Below are 21,779 nucleotides of genomic sequence, written 5' to 3' on the forward strand. Positions count from 1 at the left end.
GTGCGGGCCGAGGACCCGCGCCGCGCCCCCAGGATGCCGGGACGCCGTGCCAGCAACACCGCGGGCCCCGAGGCCCAGCCCGGCCGCGCCGTCCCCACCGCCGTGCGCGCTGCTGCCCCCTGAGCGCCCTCGCCGCGAGCCCGCGCTCAGCTCTGCAGGGGCCCGGCCGCAGAGCCCATGTCCCCGGGCAGCGGCCGCTCGCTCAGGAGGCCGTCCCCGTCCCCGTCCCCGTCCCCGTCCCCGTCCCCGTCCCCGTCCCCGTCCCTTGGGCTCATCCCGCGCCGCGAGACTCGAGACTCGCGACTCGCGACCAAAGGACGCGGATTCTCAGTCACAGAAACACTTTGCGTTCAAGTGGCAGCCGAGCCTCAGAAACGTGGATAAAGAAGCCGCGGTCTAGGTGTGCACTGGAATATTCCTCAGCCTTTAGGGACGACAAATGCCCACCATTCGCTTCGACGTGGATGGGCCTGGAGGGTGTGATGCCGAGTGAAGTGAGTCAGTCGGAGAAGGACAAACAGTGCATGTTCTCATTCATTTGGGGAATATGAAAAATAGTGAAAAGGAATAAAGGGGAAAGGAGAAAAAATGTGTGGGAAATATCAGAGAGGGAGACAGAACATGAAGACTCCTAACTCTGGGAAACGAACTAGGGGTGGTGGAGGGGGAGGAGGGCACTGGGGGGGACACTTGACGGGACGAGCACTGGGTGTTATTCTGTATGTTGGCAAATTGAACACCAATAAAAAATAAATTTATTATAAAAAAAAAAAGAAACGTGTGGCTCTCAGTTTGACACGTGTCAGCCCAGACCAGATTTCTGGTATTATTATTTTTTTAAAGCTTTTATTTATTCATGACAGACAACGAGAGAGACAGAGACAGAGACAGAGGCAGAGAGATGCAGAGACACAGGCAGAGGGAGAGGCAGGCTCCATGCAGGGAGCCCGACACGGGACTCGATCCTGGGTCTCCAGGGTCACGCCCTGGGCCAAAGGCAGCACCAAAGCGCTGGGCCACCGGGGCTGCCCAAATTTCTGGTTTTATTTATTTATTTATTTATTTATTTATTTATTTATTTATTTTTAAAAGAAATTTATTTATTTATGATAGTCACAGAGAGAGAGAGAGAGGCAGAGACACAGGCAGAGGGAGAAGCAGGCTCCATGCACCAGGAGCCCGATGTGGGATTCGATCCCGGGTCTCCAGGATCGCGCCCTGGGCCAAAGGCAGGCGCCAAACCGCTGCGCCACCCAGGGATCCCAATTTCTGGTATTATTTAAATGTTGCCCATGCTTTTAATTTACATGCCTTCAATTTAATTATCCCGGGCAAGGAGATAAATATGCAACATTAAGTGAGAAAAGACATATTTTGCAAGTGACAGTGTCTTACTCGGTTATATGAGGGAAAGGACAAAGAGCCAGTAAGTAAAGCAGGATTATCATACATAAATGATTCATTTTAAGAGCCCTCTTATCTATTCTAGACGTTTAGGTTAAGTTTCATGCCATTTATTCCCATTTTCTTACCTAAACTTAAAAAAAAAAAAAAACTAGATCTGATGCTGAAGGCAAATAATCAGGACAGATTGTAACTATTCCCAACACAATTACGTATTACATTTCAGGAAAACTGATCTGGTTATATTACCGAACCCAGTGCAATTTATCAGGAAAAAAAAAAGATATTCATGAGTTAAGGAAAAGCTAGTAATTGGAAATGCAGCTTAGCTCTAGTTGTCACGCCGATGATACATAGTCACTCTGCCTTGGTCTCACTGACTTTACGGCACTATGGAAAAAATGACAAAATTTAACAGGTCCTGACATAACATTTTCCTAATTTCACAAATTATGGTCAAATAGGAAAATTTGGCAGAACAGCCACTCATTAAATCAGGTAAAACAAAACTGAATCTTGAAAGACAAAATTTGGAAAAAACGACTTCTTCAGCATCCAATGGCTAAGTCACTGAAGCTCAAGTGCCTGACTTCAGCTCATTCACTGAAAACAGGCAACCAGGTCCCTGTTTGGTGGTTTTACTTTTTCTTGTTGTTTTTTGGGTTCTTTTTAGGAGGAGGAAGGGCAGAGGCCGAGGCAGAGAGAGAGCCTTGAGCAGGTTCCACGCCTGCCTAGAGCCTGATGCAGGGCTGGATCTCACAGCTTTAAGATCGTGACCTGAGCTGAAATCAAGAGTCAGATGCTAAACCCACGCAGGCTCCCAGGTGCCCCAAAATCCCCACTTTTCTTAAGAGTTCTGCATTCAAAAATCCCAAGGGTGGAATTTAAGCGGTTACCTCTTTACCATAAATATACAGACTTTTAAGACACGGATTCTGCTTCATGTCAACTGCAAGATCAAACAGGGCTTTCTGCTAAAAAGCTGGAGGGCAGATTAGAAAGAATTGGGCGTGGATGAGAAAGATGCTAGGAAAACACGTCTACACATGAAAGATCCTTTCTCTGGTTGGTCAGCTTCCAATTTTTTCTTCCCCAACCCCGTCCTCTCCTGGATCCCTAGGATTTCCTCATTTCCAAAATAATCAAGTGGAGAGTACGAGCTGGACGGAAACGAAGGCCTCTGGTGGAGTCACCAAGGGACGCACCCTGAGAGGCAGCCACCACATTCGTCCTCCTGGGTCAGGGTGCCAGGTCCAGAAGCAAGAAAGGCACTTGTGGGCCTGGCAAGTCAGCTCTTCAGTCCCCGGGGTGCTCAGAGTAGAATGAGGCCTTGTGATGGGCCCGTGTCACTGGAGCCCTGCTGGACATGGCGGCGGCGGGGCGCCGTCTTCCTTCCGATGACAACGCCCCCGTGAGCGGCCGGCTGCAACCGAGAGGGCTGAGGACAGCATCCAAGGGGGAGGCCTGCGCACACGCTCCGTCCTCCTGCGGTCCTCTTGCCATCCCCCCACCCCTCCAACAGCACCACGCGGCCTAAAGCAACAAACAGCGCATCTTCTCCGGTCGGCTTCTGCCAAACGACTTATCTCACCTGGAACAGGCAGGTGGGCAGTTCCATCTCTGACCTGAAGCTGCTTCTGTTTCGGAGGACTGTGATAGACCCCTGCTTTATGGGTTTTTATTGGCTGCGATTATAATTGTACATAAGATGGATACAAAACACACATCATTGTATATAAAAGTTGCTTCAGAAAGGCTTATTTAGCTAAGGTGCAATTGGGAAAATTCTTATTTTTTCCCTGCTTCTATAATTAAGCTCACATCTAAGAGGCCTTAACTTAATGTCCTTTCAGCTTTTTACCCAGTACTCACTACAAGAACCTGAAATACTGTGGTGCCTCGGTGTATGCGTATAAGGTGATAGCTAACATTTTTTTTTAATCAAAACTTAAATAGCTCCAACTTTGTATAGTGACAAATGGCAGCTAGACTTACCACAGTTATGAAATGTACTCTATACGTTTCATGCTGTATAAAAATATCAGATCACTACAGGTACACCCGAAACCAACAGGACGCTGTATGTCAAGCATACTTCACTTTTAAACAGAAGGTTTAAATAAGGCCAAAGAAAGTCATTTGCAGCACATAGTAAATACGACACTTTAAAATGGAATTGTTTCATGACTCTCTTCAATGTATCCGACGCCATAAAATACCATGGGAATTTGATACCCACAATCACCCACTTTAAAAATAGAAGAAATGAGTTTACATTTGGGAATTTCATGGCATTCTTCTTTTCTTCGTGTATTTGAATTTCGATTTCACCCTCTTTGGAAAAATTCATCCCAGAGTAATACGTGTTTAACACCTCAAAGTTTTACTTATCACTCTCTCTCACCTCTCTGTGGTTTAAAAAAAAGAAAGAAAGAAAGAAAGAAATGAATTTAGGTTTTAGTTCCCATGACCCTAAAGCTCTAGGGGTTAAAAATTTCTTCTAAGTCATGACAATTATTAATAGATCAAGAGCATAGTAATGCTGATAAATAATTATTACAAGTGAAAAGTAGACATTTGCAAAGTGATTCTTCGTGAGATGACTGAGATAGTTTTGTTTTCTCAATGATAACAGTGGTGATATGCAGTGAGGAATATTATTCTGTGTTGAGTCAAACAGTTGAGCAAGAATTCTATTCTTGTTTTTATTTGGATAGATCTCAAGGCTGAGAAATCTTGTTCACCTAGAGTCGTATGTATTCTGTTGTGAACACGATGTCTTTAAAGAAATCCTAAGACTTGTACGTCCAGCAGCAATATATTATCTACAATTATTTCAAATGTTCTATCCGATGACAAAACAGTCAGGTCCTCCTTCAATTCCGTTCAAGGTCAAAATGAGGAAACGACTTAGAAAAGGAGGGCTTGTCGGGGCGCGAGGTGGCTCAGTGGGCGAGCGTCTGCGTCCTGGCTCCAGCTCAGGTCATGACCTCAGGGTCCTGGACGGAGCCCTGTGTGCGGGCGGGCTGCCCACCCCGTGGGGACTTGGCATCTCCTCTCCCTCCGCCCCTCCCCTCACTCTGCACGTGCTCTCGCTCTCTCTAAAATAAATCAATAAATCTTTGAAAAAAAAAGAAAGGAAAGGAAAGGAAAGGAAAGGAAAGGAAAGGAAAGGAAAGGAAAGGAAAGGAAAGGAAAGGAAAGGAAAGGAAAGGAAAGGAAGGAAAGGGCTGGTTCATAGGTGAAGCTCTTTTGTCTCCAGACTCTAACTCAGGAGGTTTTCGTCATTTAAGCACACGACAGTGGGACGATCCTGGTCCACGGCTTCTGGACAGCAGGAAGCAGAGAGAAGAGCCAGCAGCCTGCTCGGGCTCCGCTCGCTGACGCCTCAGGAGACTGACTCTGAGGAGTGACTGCATCACAGCTGTCACCTCCACACACCCTCCCGGACGGCCTCCTGCGTCTCCAGCAGCACCGCAGGGCTTGCAGCCGCGCCCAGTACCCTCCTCCGCGTCCTCGCTCCCTCTGGGCACCCCCCATGGCCTGGCAGGCCCTGCCCACGCCGAGTACGTCATTGGCCTCTCTGGTCTGGGGGCATGCTGGAAGGCCCCACGCTGAAGTCTCCCCTCTGCCCACCTACCCACTGGGTGCTCTTGGACGAGTTATTAAATCCCTCTGGGCTTCCGACTTCTCATCAATGAAACACGGGCATCGCTAACTACTTATAGAGTGAATATGAAGATTAAATAATTCATAGCAAGTGCGGGGGCGCCTCACTGGCTCAGTGGGGGGAGCACACAACTCCCGATCTTGGGGTTGTGAGTTGAGGCTTCTCACTGAGCCCGGAGCCTACTGGAAATAAAATAATAATAATAATAAATAAAAGAAACTGTCTATCGCAGTGCTGGCCTTTTAAAAAAGCAAAATAACTGCTTTACTATTTTTATACAATGACTTTCCCCTGGATTGGGGGCCACGTTTCATTCATTTTTCTGTGCTCCATGGAAAAGGATCTCGCGTCGTGTTTGTTCAACACCTACAAGCAATTCAATTCTCAGAGGACGGACTACTGGGTGGCCTGGCATTTAACCTTCTACCTGGAGCGAAGGTCAGACGGCACAGGTGAACGGTCAGTCCTCAAGGCGGCCCCTGCTCCTCAGGGTAATTTGCTAGAAGGCCTCACAGAACTCAGAGAAACAGCTTCCTTATTATTAAATCCCCAGTTCATCCTAAAAGGATGTAACTCAAGAATGGCCAGATGGAAAAAATGTGCAGGGCAAGGGATGGGCACAGGGCGCCGAGCACAACTCGCTGCATCTCCATGAGTTCTCTAGCCCTCAGAGCCCCGTCCTCAAGGGTTATGTGGGGCCTTGGGACTCGGGGATGACTGCTGACATCCTCGAACTCAACCCAGAGGCAGGGGGTGAAAACGGCAGCTCCTTAACTAGGGGCGGTTCCCTTGGCAACCAGCCCCCGCCCTTGGGGCTTCCCCAAAGTCACCTCCACACCTATGCTCAGGTGCCTACGAGGGGCTTCCTATGAATCACAGAAGATGCTCCTACACCTTTAGTGCTCTGGTCACTTAGGACAGGTTTTAGGAATAAATGGAAATGAGGACCAAACACATGTTTCTTACGCCAAACAGGGGCTCAATAAATTCTTTTTTTTTTAAAGATCTTATTTACATATTCAAGAGACACAGAGAGAGGCAGAGACCCAGGCAGAGGGAGAAGCAGGCTCCCTGCGGAGAGCCCGATGCGGGACTCGATCCCGAGACCCCGGGGTCACGCCCTGAGCTGAATGAAGGCAGACGCTCAACCACTGAGCCATGTGGGCATCTCTTCCTCCCCCCTTTAAAAAAGATTTTATCTAAAAAATTCTTATAAACAGAAAGGGGAAAAACACCATTTATGGTAACTCAGTGAAGCTACGCTATCTCATATACCACAGGCCTCTCATCTTGCTTTTCTAATTCCGGCAGCTGTGCGTGGAATGCTGAACGTGCAGGGGAAGCATGAGCGCACTTGCTTCTTAGGGGACATGTAACTGTACGTGCCGCGCATTCAGGACCCTCTACGGAATGAAAATACTCCCCAGCTTCTGGGCAGAAGGGAGCGGGGTGCCCGGAGGAGGGGTGCCGTGGGCGCACGTCCCCACTTGGAGGATGGCCGGACGCCCCTCCTGGCACACCTCTGCCTCCGCCACCCCCGCCTTTGCGGCCTAACGCGTCCCAAGGAACTTACCCACTTTCTTTCCCAACAAGCAATGGTGTGACCGGCTTCTGCTCTGCGGGCCTCCAGGGACGTGTACGGACCCCGGAGCCCTGATGAGGCTGCGCCCGGACAGCGGGAAGAGCTGTGGATGTACCCCGAACAGCTCCGGGCCTCCGGCCTCTTGTCCACCCGCTTCCCCTCTGCACCGAACACGTGGGCTCGCCGCCTGGCACCACTTCCTGGCCTGTGTCACCCTGGATACAATTGGTTTCGGGGCGTCTGTGTCCCCACAAGTCAAAGGGGAATACCCCCACCTTGCTCATGGGGTCACTGAGAAAGCGATGCTATCGCTGCTCGGGGGCGAGGACGGCAGCTGCTCACATTGGCCTGGTCCTCGGGACGCGGCGGGAGCTCTCAGACCAGGACTCCGGGCCCGTCCCCCCAGGGCTGCGTGTGGGGCCCTCTGGGGCTCCGCACAGCCGGCCACTCTGCTCTTGGGCTGCAAACCGCTGTGTGGGGCTGGGCCCGCGGGTGCCTGGGCAGGGACAGTGGGCCCATGGGCGGCTCTCCCCGCGGGGCTCCGGTTCCGCGTGTCTGGGCAAGGAAACTGGGAGGCTCCTCAGGTACCCCTGTTCCCCGGGATGGCCGAGCGGCAAGGCCCGCGGTGTCCGAGGGCCCAGCAGGGCAGCTGCTGCCCGAGAGCTGGGCCTTTTCCCCTTGCCTCACCCCCTCTCCCACGCCAAGCAAATGGCCCTGAGCTCCGGGGACACCCACCGCGTCTCACGCTGGGCCGATAAGCAAGGAGAGCAGGGGACAGAAACCAACCCCGGGTCCCCCCGGGGCCCCCCGGGCCCTGAGAAGACGCCGACACAGAAAGCACTGTGGGTTGCGAATCCGATCGTAAAACGAGTGCGTGAGACCTTCCGACGCCGTCTGCTCAGCAGATCCACCTGAGAACACCCCAAGCAGTTGGCAGACGCCCCAGAACCTCCGTCCGTCCGTCCGTAAAGAAACGGGGGTGAAAAAGCAGAAAAATCTACCTAAGCGCTTTGTGAGATCGAGGCAGAGCCTCAGGAGCTGTGACGGCAAAGCACGGCGCGGGGGGAGCCAGGTCACAGCGCCAACCCCGGAGTGACAAGCAGCCTCAGGAGGGGACCAGCCCTTGGTCACGCTCCGGGGCCGGCAGCCGGGACCACCGTGCACCCGCCTGTCCACAGGCCCCTCCTTGCCCGGCCTGAGTCCGCGACCTACGCAGCAGGGACAATCCAGAGTCATCTGCTCAACTCTGACTTCAAGAAGAGCCTGAAAAACCGTGTTAACGCCACGCTCGTTGCAGCGAATTTCGTTCAGTTTGTCGGTAAGAATTTCATTCGAACTTGAGTTTCAAAGAGCTTTTATATGTAAAAGTCTCACACCAAAACATGGTCTATTTCCAACGAGAAACACCTATTCCGTGGCCTGGGCCAGTATTTCGTCCATGAGGCCTCTGAAACGACGATCAAGGTCAAGATTCTCACAGGAAGCTTTCCAAGATCTTTTTTTTTTTTTTCATGTTTGGTCCCTTTAACTCTAGGACGGACAATCCCAAGAAGAAAAAGAATTTTCCCAAGAAGAGGGTTCTCGGGGCGCCTGCGGGGGGTCAGCGGGTCAAGTGTCCGACTCCTGGTTCCAGCTCAGGTCATGATCTCAGGGTCGCAGGATCGAGCCCTGGGTCAGGCTCCACACTCAGCAGGGAGTCCGCTTCTCTCTCTCTCTCCCCAAAAATAAACGATTAAGTTTAAACATAAAAAAGGAAGAAGAGGGATCTCTAGAGTTTACATAACCAGTTCCTTTATTTTACGGCTAAAGCAGAGGAAAGATGAAGATGCCGACTGACGTTACAGGTCACGGCCAAGCACGACCAGGAGCTGCGATCTCCTCAGGTCGGGCGCACGTTCTTCCTTTCCTCCCCCCGACCACGTGCTTCCCTGCCAAGCCCCGAGGATGGAAGCTGTACTGATTTCTTCCCTTCGTGACCTCCGCTGACCCAGAGACGACCAACTGACACCGGCGGCTCTCACACTGCTTCCCTTCTGCCTGCTTCCGAAACCTTCCATTGCAGCTGTGATGCCACGGCCAAGCGGGCTCCTGCGGACATCACGTGTCCCCAGCGCGGGCGGAAAGGACCCGACAACCACCACCGGCTCCCACGGACGTCACATGTCACTGGCATGGGCGGGAAGGACCCGACAACCACCACTGGCTCCACGGTACCTCTCGGCGGCGCCGAGCCACGTGCCGCACCCACGGCCTGGACGTCACTAGGCGAGGGCACGTTTCTGCGTCTCCCGCTTCAGGCCTCAGGTCACCAGGCGGCTGCCCAGGCGTGGACCATCCCCACGGGGCCCAGAGCCGGGCGGACCTACTGATGGCAGGAAAGCGGTTGTGCTGGAGTCACCGGGTGTTGGGTGCCATGCGGTGATGCTTATGGGGGGGGGGTCCCAGAGCGAACCCCGGGCGGAGCGGCTCGGCACACACAGCACCGTCAGCTGGGGTCCCCGGGAGGCAGCCCTTCTGCATCTAGCCTCAGCAGGTTCTGATGCAGCACATGGGCCTTCCTTTAAGGTGAGATCGCCGAGGTGCAACGCTCTAGAAGGTTCACACAACACCCCAGCAGTACGCTTCCCCGAATACGGGATGGTCTGGCAACACTGAGCGCCCTCCTGCAGAGGGACAAGCGGCCTGGGCTGCACAGAGGGGGCGTCCACGCGGACCCGGGGGGCCCACCACCCTCGGGTGTCATGGCCATCACCCCAAGGCCTCCCTGGATGCCCAGTGGGGCCTAGGCCTGCACCATCTTCCCTGGATGCCCAGTGGGGCCCAGGCCTGCACCATCCTCCCTGCATCCTCCCCGGGTGCCCAGTGGGGCCCGTTCCTGCAGCTTCCACCCCGGATGCCCAGTGGGGCGCAGGCCTGCACCATCCTGCCCAGATGCCCAGTGGGGCCCGTGCCTGCAGCTTCCTCCCCGGATGCCCAGTGGGGCGCAGGCCTGCACCATCTTGCCCAGATGCCCAGTGGGGCCCATGCCTGTACCATCTTCCCCGGATGCCAAAGTGCCTTGCTTCTCAGTTGCTCAGGGACCACACTGCAACCACTTATTTCTCTGCTGGTCAGCACAGTGTCCTCAAGACCCTAAAATGCTCCTCAGACCATCCGAGCCCTGTTTGTCCAGACCCCGGGGCTCCAGCCAACCCTTCCTCTCAGCTGATTGTGTATCGGAGCCGCGTCCCGTCCACACCACCTCCCTGCCGAGACCCTGATGAGAACCCACCCGTGTGCTGCCGGGAGGTGGTGGGAGAAGGGGCTGCACAACCTGCACTTCTCCCTCCCGTCCGTCTGTCCTGCTGCACCCGCCCCTCCCTGCCTGAGGCCCTGCAGGAATGCTCTGGCGGCCTGCCCTGCCCAGGTGCACCCCTTTGGGCGCAGCCTGCTGCAGGGCCTGCTCCGGAATGTGCTTCCTCCTCCGGGTGCCCAGGCCTCCTCCTAGGACTGCTGTCCTAGGTAGAAACACAGTGGCATTTACCTAGGGGGCGGTTATCACTGGAGATGGAGAGGTAGGAAAAATAAGGTATTTTAAATACGCAGACAACCAAGATGCTAGTTACAGGGAGTAGTCACTGAGACTGGACTATTTTGACTTAAGAAACAGAAGAATGTCTTCTATGGTAACAGCTCACACATTGTTTTATAAACTAACAAAAAACAAAGAAGCCTCTTACCACACATTTTTATTACGTATGAATGGTAAATGGAGGTATGAATTTACGCCTATTAACTCCTGAAACTGTAGTTCTAAAATCTTGTTTTATGGGGAACATGATTAGAATTTAATCTATGAAAATTAACAGCCGCTCTGTTTAGTGTAAAAAAAAAAAATCCTATTTAAATTTTAACTTCATTTTTGCCAAATCCAATAAAACCTAATCAACCTAAAAACAAAACAAAACAAAACAAAACAAAAAAAAAACTTTTATTTATTCCTGAGACACACAGAGAGAGGCAGAGACCCAGGCGGAGGATAGAAGCAGGCTCCAAGCAGGGAGCCCAAGGCGGAGCTCGATTCCGGGACCCCGGGGTCATGCCCTGGGCTGAAGGCAGATGCTCAACCACTGAGCCCCCTGGGGACCCCCTAATCAACTTTTCCTAGGTCTCAAATTCATCTGTCACTTAAATTTTCATTTAAAAATCTGGACAATCACATTAGCTGTGGCAGCATAATTTATGAACATATTATTTTTGTTTTCCTTTGGTCAATAAAAAGTAATTTAAAAAAAATAATAATAAGAGCTATATGGTTCCTGCCACCCATGAGTGAGTCTCAGGAACGGGGAGCATCTGGGGTGGGGCTGCCTGGGGCTGCTGGGCGGGCAGGGAGGGGGAGGACCAGGTGGGGGGGCTGGAGGGCCTTCGGGGTGTCGGGGGGACCAGAGGCCTGGCCACTCCCTCAAGCATCCCCCCCCTCACCTGGCAGGACCCAGGGGGCTGGTCTCCCCAGCCTGGCCTGACCCTGAGCCCCTGACCCCGAGTCCCGCAGGCCCAGGCCCTCTCACACATTCTAGCCCAGCTTCTTGGGGCCGGGCAGGCTGGGACAGGGCACCCTCTGCACGTACCTGACTCCAAGTCTGCACCCCACTCTGACCTCCGAGAGCACACGGCTGAGACTCGGTCACCATGGGCTGGGGCCCACTGGGGCCCAAAGCAGAGTACATTGAATTAGAGGAGAAAGAGGAAAACTGAGATTTGGAAAAGCTGAACAGCACTGATCCCCAGGTCAGCCGCGTCCTCCTGTGCATGTGAGCAAGTGCAGCATCGGTGGGGGCCCTTGCTCCCCGGGACGGTCACATTGTCAGACGGCGTGTCCCGCCCGGATCCCAGGGGGCCCTGGAACCCAGGCTGGACAGGTCAGGCTCTGCGCACTTCATGGTCAAAGTGGCACGTGCACACAGCAAAATCCTAGTTTCCAAACACACCATTAATCCCTCTGTAGATTGAAAATGATGCAAATACACCGTTGCTTAAAGGACACATGATAAATCAGCACGGATGCTTGGAGTCCTCGCGTGAAGGACATTCACACTACTTATTTCTAGTCTTTGAAATTTCAAGCAGCAGAAACCCCCGAGAAGTAAGGAGCATTGCATAAACCATGTCCTGTCTACACACATGTGCGTGGGTCTCAACGTGGTGCTGACAACGCTGCAGAAGCTATTAGAGCACACGCATGACACCCAGACGAGAAACGTGGGTCGTAAACGGCCACTATCCTCGCTTCTGCAGGAAAGACGCACGAACACCCGGGAGGCTACGTAATAACGTGCTAAGGAGCGGGACTGGACGGGACAGGCTTGTCCTCTCGGCAGCAAAGGTTCTAGGGCTCCCGACTTCCTGTCCAACAAGTGTGTCCGCATGTATTTTCATGTCAGCCAGCCAGGCCTCCGCGATGACCGGCGCATCCTGGGCTGCACCTGTTTGCTTTAAGCAGACTGCACACCCGGCGTGGAGCCCAGCACGTGGGGTTACAGTCGCCACCCTGAGATCAAGACCTGAGGTGAGGTCAGCATTGAGCGTCTGGTGCCCCTTCTCGGCTGCGCTCTATGAGGCCCCAGACGTGGAGAGGTGGCCCTTGTGCAGCCGGGCCGTCCCGGAGCTACATCCTTCCTCCCTGCCACGGGAGCGCCTGACCACCACACAGGGCCCGTGGGAAGGGGCACGCGAGGCTGTTCTCTGCCCAAGATAAAACCAGAACCACAGGGCGCCTGGGGGCTCAGCCGGTCAAGCGCCTGGCTCTCGGTTCCAGCTCAGGTCGTGGTCTCAGGGCCGTGAGATCGAGCTCCGGAGTCGGGCTCTGTGCTCCGCTGGGGATTCCCTCCCTGTCCCTCTGCCCCTCCTGCTCATGCTCACTCAGCCTCTCTCTCAAACAAATAGCAGGGCAGCCCAGGCAGCTCAGCGGTGGAGCACCTGCCTTGGGCCCAGGCCGTGACCCCAGGGTCCTGGGATCGAGTCCCACGTCAGGCTCCCTACATGGAGCCTGCTTCACCCTCTGCCGGGGTCTCTGCCTCTCTCTCTCTGTGTGTGTCTCTCATGAATAAATAAAATTAAAAAAAAATAAATAGTGAAGAGAGAAAGAGGGAAATGAAAGCAAAGACTCCATCCTTAACCAGCTCCGTGTATCTGGGCTCCAGGGCAGGGCCGCACGCTCACACGCACAAGCGTCTCAGGGGCAACCTCTTCGTAGGAGCCGCTCGGGGGAGAAGGAGCAGCCCGGGCGGGTTGGAAAGCACGTGTGAGTCCCGCATCTCGAACGGCGCACGGTGCTTGAGGGGAGGAACGCGTCTGACGCCCCCGCTGGCCCAGGCCCCTCGGGTGGCTCGGCCCTCAGGGGCAGCCCAGATCTGCAGCCTCCCTGCGGAGTGCAGCGCGTGCACCGGGTCTGAGCGGGGTCTGAGGCTCATCCACAAAGATGAAGACAGAAAAACCAACGTAAAGGCGTTAAAGCCCCATGGCCAGGCTTCTTATCCTAAGCCAGCTACTTCTCATGCGACCCCGGACCAACTGCCTTAAGATCTCCGCTTCCTCCTGGGCCACATGGGTGCAGTGATGATGCCCGTGTCAGGACGTGACCTGAGCCCCGTCGTGTCTTGTTTGTGCCACCGCTCCCAGCTCAGGGGCACGGGGGGACCCAGCCTGGGGCCCGGGCTTTTCCACTCTGGGACACGGGGCCCAGCACCCTGGCCGTCCCCCAGGCTGCACTGAGGCTCCGCGGACACGGTGTCTGGTGCTCGGCCGCGCAGGTCAGGCCCTCGGGGTCGGCACTGGGCCGCGGGCTGCAGGCTCGGCGTGGAGTGGGCTTGGCCCTCTGCGCCCCCGGCCCCGCACCATCGCATGAGGACATAAAGCCTAAAGAGAAGGTGCACAGAGCTCGTAGATGAGGTGACCAACGGCAGGAAACCAAGCGCAGGGATGCCGCGCTGCAACTGTGAGCTCTGGGCCGGGACACGCACTGGACCCGGTTAGGTGCCCTTCTCACAGAAGCAGCTGCCCTGAACGACCCCGTGTCCACCCCAAGACACGGGATAAACAGGAGGCCGCGGCAGGGAAGCTTCGCGGCGGGGAAACGGACGCATGTTTAGCAAGTGCTGCATGCGTGGGGAGCGAGGAGCACCCATGGTGTGCCCGGGACGCATCCCCCGGACGTCTGCGGCAGTGGGACAGGGCCACGCAGTGCTGACAGCGCAGCAGGAGCGAAGGAGGCGGGGACCAGAGCCCGGCAGCCCGGCGGGGGCAGGACCTGTGCGCGAGTCCACTGCGCCATCTACACGCGTGTCTCCCAACCAAAGAGCGACAATAACAGACGCCCCACCGGGTTCCGTCGCCGGGGCTCCCGCCAAGGGTCAGCTCCAACCTCAGGCCCCCGGAATGAGGACGGGCATCGGCTGGGATTTGAGGAAACCTCCGCAGAAAGCCGGTGTGGTCCCCACGCAGCCCTCGGGGATCCAGCCACCCCACGCCCCCAACTGCCAACCACCTGGGCCCCTGCAGGGTCACCATGAGCAGCTACTGTAATGCAGGAGACGCCTGGCCGTGTCACGCGTCCCCATGACCTTGTCCTGTGACTTACCAGCTGGCTGTGTCTGTGCTGCCCTCTTGGGGTAAGTCTTGCTCCGACTTCTCGCCACGTTCTGATCCGGCCGTGGAAGCTCCACGCACAGACGACCTCGACTCCTCTGCGATGCCGTCCTGCCACCGGGAAACGCAACACGTCCGTTAAGGCGGGTGGGGCGGGGCCGCAGGCCCGAGGCGGGGCTCAGAGAGGCGGCGGGCTCACGCGGGGTTTGCAGGGGCTTCCCGTGCTGCACAGACCAAGGGCCCCGGGGACCCCGCTTAGACTCAAGGGCGATCCCGCATGGCAGGCAGGCCGGATCCAAGCAGGCGGCGAGCACGGAGTATGGGGCGCCCTGGCCGCCGAACGACCATCATGCGGGGCCAACGTGTCTTGGCAGCCCGCACCTCGGGGCACCTGGGCCCTGGTGTCAAGGACCTGAGCTCCCCGGGGCCGCTGGGGCCGGGCCTCAGTGCACTTGCACCTCCCCGAAAGACCCAAGCACGGCCGCTGACACCGGAGCAACGAACGACCCCAAGGTTCACAGGAAAGACACACCTGTGCTGGACTCGTCATAAAAAGAGCCACGTGGGACAAGGATGAGAAAGGCCTTTTCATGGCCCCAGATCCTCTTCCTGCCCTTACAAGGTACGTATCAGCAACTCTCCCCAGAAGAGGCGAGCCTCACGGGCAGAGCCCACCCATGAGCGGTCTCCCTTCCCATTTCCCAGTCACCTCCACGAGACGCAGGAAGATGCTGGAAACATTCATGGCAGCGGCTCCTGCTAGGGCTCCGGGGGCCCCGGGGACTCACGAGACCGCCCACGAGCCACTGGAGGAGGCCTCCGACAGCCCCTCCTCCCCTTGAAGTCTAGCCTGTTTCTAGGGGCTGTAGGGAAGGGCCCCAAATAGCAACATTCCTGTCCTGGAATCTCAAACCAAAAAATCCCATATAAAAAGCAAAATTCCATTATTATAAATGGTGTGAGCTCTAAAGAGAAGAGCAAACTGCACCAGGTGGTCTCCGTTACCAGCTTGAGCAGCATGCGCCTCGCTCGCACTCGGGACCCCGCCTCGTCACTCAGCTCTTCCTCAGGGGTTCCCGCTCGGGAACAGGGAGCGAGGGGAAGCCACGTGACGTGGCCAACGAGAGGCCTCAGTCCAAGGCCAGCTCTGCCCCAGTGCGTGGGCTCCCACAGACTCTCCCAAGGGCCCCACGCCTCACCTGCCTCAAGGTGGGTTCCTACTGACTCAGCCTGGTCCCCGGCAGAAGGACATGCAGTGTCCTTGCCACCCCTGGCACCAGGGAGGCCCTGAATGATGGGCAGCATGGGGTCCTGTGTGCCCAGGGACCCCGAGGCGGCAGCTGGGGCCCCTGCCCCGGCCCTGCGACCAGGGCACAGCCGGCCGCCAGTGGGCAGGGGCCGCTCAGGGTCCAGGGTCTTTGGTTCTGGCACCTTAGGGGGCTCACAGGAGTCCTTGCACAACAGGCCAGGGTGCGAGACCTCACAGGGGGCCGCGCGGACCCCATAGCACATCTCAGGCACCTGACACAGAGGAGGTTCTGACGACAGCGTGGGCCCTTGACACGGGAGGAAACGCGGAGAGCTCCTGCAACGCTAGCCCCACACCTGGGCCCCCAACAGGGATTTCTCAGGCCGGATTCTCACTTCTGGGGTATGAATTCTAGGGGCCCCTGGGGGCTCAGGGGTTGAGCATCTGCCTTCAGCCCGGACGTGACCCCGGGTTCCTGGGATCGAGTCCCACATCAGGCTCCCCGCATGGAGCCTGCTTCTCCCTCGGCCTGTGTCTCTGCCTCTCTCTCTGGGTGTCTCAGGAATAAATAGATAAAATGTTTTTTAAAAAAAAAAGCCTTTTATACAAGGTGCTGATTATCAGCAGGAGCCACCTACAACCTTAACAGGTAGAGGCTGTTAGCGTTTGAAGGCCTCAGAGAAAGAGCTACCCGTGGGCGACCAAACACTTCACCTACGCCAGGCTATCGCTCTCCGACCATAAAACCAGCACCCACAACTCCTGAGGTTCTGGAAGGCCAGGCCATCACTTATCACCAAAGACATCAAACATTTCCCTTCTTAACAACAGGTTTTTCTAAAGAGACGGCGGCGTGTTCCGGGCCCCGTGCGGGCCACGAGAGGCAGGGAAGGCCGCAAAGAGCAGAGCCCGCGGCCCGGACCACGCGGCCGCCCACACGCACGCCCCAGGCCCTGAAGGCCAAGTCCAGGGCTCTGCTCCTGACCTGCGGTGCCTCCAGGACCCTTATCCCGCAGCATAGGGCGAGTGATCCAGGCTGGCTGCCCATCCTCTCGCCCCCGAGGGCTCCCTCACGATGCTCCCCAGCAGCCACAATGCTTGCATTTCAGTGAATTTGAGAAGCCAGGTTTGGGTCAACGTGTGGAGACCAACGCAGCGTGTGTCAGCACGACGACGGTCTTAGCAGTGCAGACACGGACACGAGCCTTTGCGGCGGCTTCGTTTCAGGGACAAGGGGCCGGACTCACGTTCTCTCCACAAGCCTCAAAACGTTTAATGTCCCAAGTGGAAAAACAGTCCAAAGGCTGACCAGCAGTTCTCCTTCTAAATATAAAAGTAAACATACTCTTCCCGCAGGTCCCCGATGATCCCATCACCTGGGGAAGAACCTCAATGGCCCAAAGGTCAAGCTCTCAGGTATCCACGCGTCAGCCTCCGACAAAGGTAAGGGCACCCGGGCAGGTGAGTCGTACGGCATCAGAGAGCAAGCCTCCAAGTGAACATGGGGCCATCAAGGCGATGAGCGCTTACTATTAGTTGCTCTTTTACTGATTATCTCTGGTTTCGAATTCAGGACCCAAACCCAAAAGTGGGTCGCAGAAGCGGTGTTACAATCCTAACTCTGACCCTGACCCTAACCTCAACCCTAACCCCAGACCCCGACCCCAACTCTAACCCCTAACCCTAACCCCAACCCGACCCTGACCCTAATCCCAACCCCATCCCTAACCCTAACCCCAACCCTAACCCCAAACCTAACCCTGACCCTAACCCCTAACCCTGACACTAACCCCGACGGTAACTCCAAACCTAACCTGACCCTGACCCTAATCTCAACCCCAACCCTAACCCCGACCCTGACCCTAACCCCTACCCCTAACCCCAACCCTAACGCCAACCCTGACCCTGACCCTAACTCTGACCCTGACCCTAACCCTAACCCTGACCATAACCTGGACTCCTACCCTGACCCTAAGCCCTAACCCTAAACCCTACCTCAACCCCTAACCCTAACCCCTGACCCTAAGCCTAACCCCTACTTTGACCCCAACCCTGATCCTGACCCCAACTTCAACCCCTAACTCCAACCCTGATCCTGACCCTAACCCCTAACCCTAACCCCAACCCTAACTCTGACCCCGACCCCAACCCCTAACCCTGACCTTGACCCTAACTCAGAGGACAGGCTGCCACCCGCCTGGGCTCTGCAGGCCTTGGAACCTGCTGCACCACCCGCACAAGGCCCCACCGCTGCAGCACAGCAGTGCTGGGACGGGGTTCCCTGTGCCCCGGGCACCCACTACCTCGCGCTGCGCAGCACAGGCTCCGTTTACCAACAGGACGCACTGAGACACCACAAATTCTTTCTCACAAGGTTCCCGCTTCTCGTACGGATATTGGAAGAAGACCCAGTTGGCCCCGTCCTGCAACGTGCTCGCGTCGGCCTCAAGGCCAAGAGCAGGGACTCTGGAGCTGAGCTGCTGGACAGGGACGCTGCACCCGTCCTGCTCCCGGGCTGGGTCCCCTGGACACGGACCCGGCCTCCCGAAACCCTAGTGTTCTCGCACGTCACGGAGGATACCGTCGTCAAGACAACCGCCACGATTCTGTGAAGCAACGGATGGAAGACCTTCGGCACGACACGTGGCACCGGAGACACCGGGCAGCTGCTCAGCAAGGTCCAGGCACGGCCACTGTGTTGCGCCCCGCAGGTGGGCCCTGTGCTGCAGGAGACCCGACGGGACCCCCAGTGCAAGGTACCCCCGGGGGGACGGCAGGGGATCAGGCTGCGCCCAGGGCCGGCACGAGCCCGCCGGGGGATCACGACATTGCTACACACGGGGATCGCGGCAGCAAACGGGCTTCTGAAGATGGTGAGCTTTACCGCATCTGGGAAACCCTAAACTGAAACCTGAAAGGCCGTTTCGGTCAAGTTTCTTTTGTTTTCTCCCAAAGATGGGGAGGCAGAGGGCTGGGTGGGGGAGAGGGAAAGAGGGCACCCCGAGCTGTCCACAGGCAGCCTGGAGCCCGTGCAAGGCGCGACCTCACGACCTGACCCCGAGCCAGGACGCCCATCCGGCCGCATAGCCAGGTGCTCCACCAAGGAGTGTTCAATCAACCCCTGTCACGCTTCTGCAGGGAAACCGAGGAAAACAACGTGAGTCCTGGGCCCCGGCGCGCAGGCACGTGGACAGCGGGACTGAGCATCGTTCGCTCCCGGGCGCGCCCTCCCCCCAAGGGGAACTCGCCCCTTACCTGCGCCGGTGCTTGTAGCCAGCCGATCCGAACTTGCTGATCCTTCCCGACAGCGAGCTCGGTTCATTTTCTGGCATTCTACGTGTTTTTAAAAGAAAATCAGATACGGAGGCATCAGTGCAGGTGCTCAGACGACGCTGCATGGACAGCGGGGCCGCCCTGGTTCTCGACAGCTCACGTATTCACTGACACGTCGGCAGGAACCCACGAAGGCCACAGCTGCCTGATGTCTGAAATGCAGCCCCCGGTGCTCACGCTCGAAGCACATGCGAGCACTCAGCGTCTGCACCCTGTTGGGCCCATCCTGTCCTTGAAGTCGTACCCACGAACCAACTTGCTTTCTCTCCTTAAATTGGGGACCTTGTCCCTGTGCTGAGTCCCCCAAGGCCATGGTCTTCATGCAGACGTGACGGTCTCACGCTTTCCTACCCCGGGGCTCGCCCGCCGACTCCTAGGAGGTGACTCGGTGAGGCCCTGCTGACGGCCAGCGACGCCTCGCCCCTGCCGGGCCACCCCCTGCCCCATACAGACCCCGTAAAGGACGCGGGGCATCGCATCCGAGCACTTCTCCAGCACCTGGCCGCTTGGGACACGTGCTCTGAGCAAACCAACTAGGAGTGAGGGGAGCGACCGACGCAGCTTTAGATTTAAAAGCAACACGTGAAGCTCGCAACCTCGCCTCACAGGATCTGGGTTTGTCTCTGCAGCGCACGGACGCAAACCCGCAAGCACCACTATGGGGCAATGGGCCACCCTTCACCTCATCTCCCTCGGCCTCCGAGGAGTGCACCACGCGGTCGCGGCCTCTGACTGTCCCTGCCGTGTCCCTCCCTGCTGGCATCGGCCTGTACGCTCCCCTGGTCTCGCCGCCTCCTCCTGCACCGGCTCCCGCTGCCCTCAGTGCACTGGGAGGACCCCACACACAGGCCACGGCACCTGCTTCTGTCCCTGCGGCCTTACCCGGTGCTTCTGCATCCCCCGGCACGTCTGCGGGGCCAGCGCTGGTCCCCCCGGGCGGCCCGCACACCCAGCCGCCCTCCCCACACCTGCACTTGCACAGCTAGTGGGCGGGCGATTCAAAGCTCGCAGGCCCGCAGGGCATGGAGCCTCCAACAACACCAAAGCTGCGCTTTATCCACATATATGAACGTCCTTGATCGACCCCTCCTCGAAGCAGGAGAGAAGGAGGGATTGTGTTTTACCGCGCGCCAGAAAATTAGCTGGCTGAAAAAAATAGAGAAACACATCTAGATTTCCACTGCACACCAAAGAACTGTCATAAACGCAAACTGACGTTCATTTGTGAGCGCGACGCATAGAGCCTGCGCAGCAACGCACCTGAAGAACGTGTGATGTTCCACGCTGCACTTCCAAAGATGCTTGCAGGCCGTTTTGCTTCGAGCTTCAAAAAAGAACGAGGTTTCGTTGCACTGGAAGTAAAAAAAAGAAAGAGAATACGAGTGACCGGGGGGCCGTGATCGCATCCCGATGACAGCAAGTGGAAACCGACCCCCGATGCCAAGGGGATGCCCATGAGCCCAGGGCTCCACTGCCCTGGTATAGGACGTGCAGGCCAGGTCTACACGAATGACTAGGGACGCCCGGGGGGCTCGGCGGTTGAGCACCCGCCTTCGGCCCAGGGCGTGACCCCGGGGTCCCAGGATCGAGTTCCGTGTCAGCACGGAGCCTGCGTCTCCCTCAGCCTGTGTCTTTGCCTCTCTCTGTGTCTCCCACGAATAAATAAAAATAATAATAATAAAAATAAAATAAAATAAAATCTTTAAAAAATAAATAAAAAACAAACCGATGACTAAAGAGAGTCAGGAGGGGCCGATGTGAGCAGCGCCACCCGAGCAGCTGCAAGAACGCTGCCTTCCACGTCCCGCAGCCAGGCATCGGGTGAATCAGAGGGGATGACGACGACGACTGGATCCCGCGACAGGGGTAAAGTACATCACGGGAACACGCTGAGCATCAACTAGTACTTTAGCCCGGTGGTCACTCACCTACGTCCGACACATAGGAAATAACTCCAATTGCTACACTCTTGAAAACTGTTAATTGTCGAAAACGATTGTAATTGAAGACTCTGATCGTTATATTATACAAAATACTATTTTTTAAGTGACTGAAACGCAAGTACTCGAATAAACCGCAGGATCTGTGAAGCTCTGCAACGGGCTTTCACCTGACACGGACCTTGCGAGCTCGCGTGCAGACACGCCCTGGGACGCGGTTCCTGCGGGTGTGCGGACGCAGAGTTGCCAGGGCCGGTGTGACTGGAAGGGCCTGCCCACCCTCTAAGAAGGACACGACAGTGCAGGCATGAGTCTCCCCCATGTGTGCCCGAACAAGAAGCTCATCTGCAGGATGCACGGGCACGATGAGGGCAGGCCAGTCCACGCAGCCAGCGGCAAGGCCACCCGGAGCCCCAGAACCTCGTGCGGCCGGGAAGGAACTTCAGACGATCCCGGGGGTCTGTCCTGGAAAATGTGACCCAGTGAGTGAAGGATCGGGGCTTGGGGTGGCAAGGGGACGGGTGGCAAGCTCAGGCTGCTTCGATTTTGAGGCGCCCACGGACGGGGACGCAGACGTGCTGAGCAGCCCCCAAGGACCCCACCACGGGCCCAAAGCCGGGCTGCAGGGTGAGGCCACGCGGGCTCCGAAAGGAGATGACGAGTCTTCAGGGGCACTCGTGAAAGGGGCGGGGATCAGGAAGTCAGGGCTGCGGGGGAGAAAACTCCACGGATTCACAAAGAGTTTCTGCAAAAGCAAGGGACTCGGGGGGCGGGCATGGACGGGAAATCACGGCAGGTCCTGGGGGCCTCCTGGGGGGACGGGAACGCTGGCAGTGGAGGGCCTTCCTCCTCTGCTTCCCTTCCCTTTAACACACAGTGGACGCACACGGTGCCAGTGCCGGCAGTGATCCAGGGGCACGCCGAGAGCCACGGCTGCCCCCACCGTCCTCATCCCCAACGCGGCCGCTGGTAAGA

General features: G+C 56.6%; 1 protein-coding gene across 2 annotated transcripts in view; it reads right to left on the minus strand.

Annotated features, from left to right (window-relative positions):
- Positions 1-21,779, minus strand: part of EPB41L4A (erythrocyte membrane protein band 4.1 like 4A) — a 180,668-nt gene that overhangs the window by 40,175 nt on the left and 118,714 nt on the right. For both annotated transcript variants that reach the window (XM_055339443.1, XM_055339434.1), the window contains 3 exons: positions 20,125-20,216; positions 18,787-18,864; positions 14,275-14,393 (listed from right to left, as the gene is read on the minus strand). In XM_055339443.1, coding sequence (XP_055195418.1) covers positions 14,275-14,393; positions 18,787-18,864; positions 20,125-20,216 — 289 coding nt within the window. The remainder of the gene's footprint in view (positions 1-14,274; positions 14,394-18,786; positions 18,865-20,124; positions 20,217-21,779) is intronic.

Source organism: Nyctereutes procyonoides, unplaced genomic scaffold (assembly GCF_905146905.1).
Source record: "Nyctereutes procyonoides isolate TBG_1078 unplaced genomic scaffold, NYPRO_anot_genome, whole genome shotgun sequence".
Lineage (NCBI taxonomy): Eukaryota > Metazoa > Chordata > Mammalia > Carnivora > Canidae > Nyctereutes > Nyctereutes procyonoides.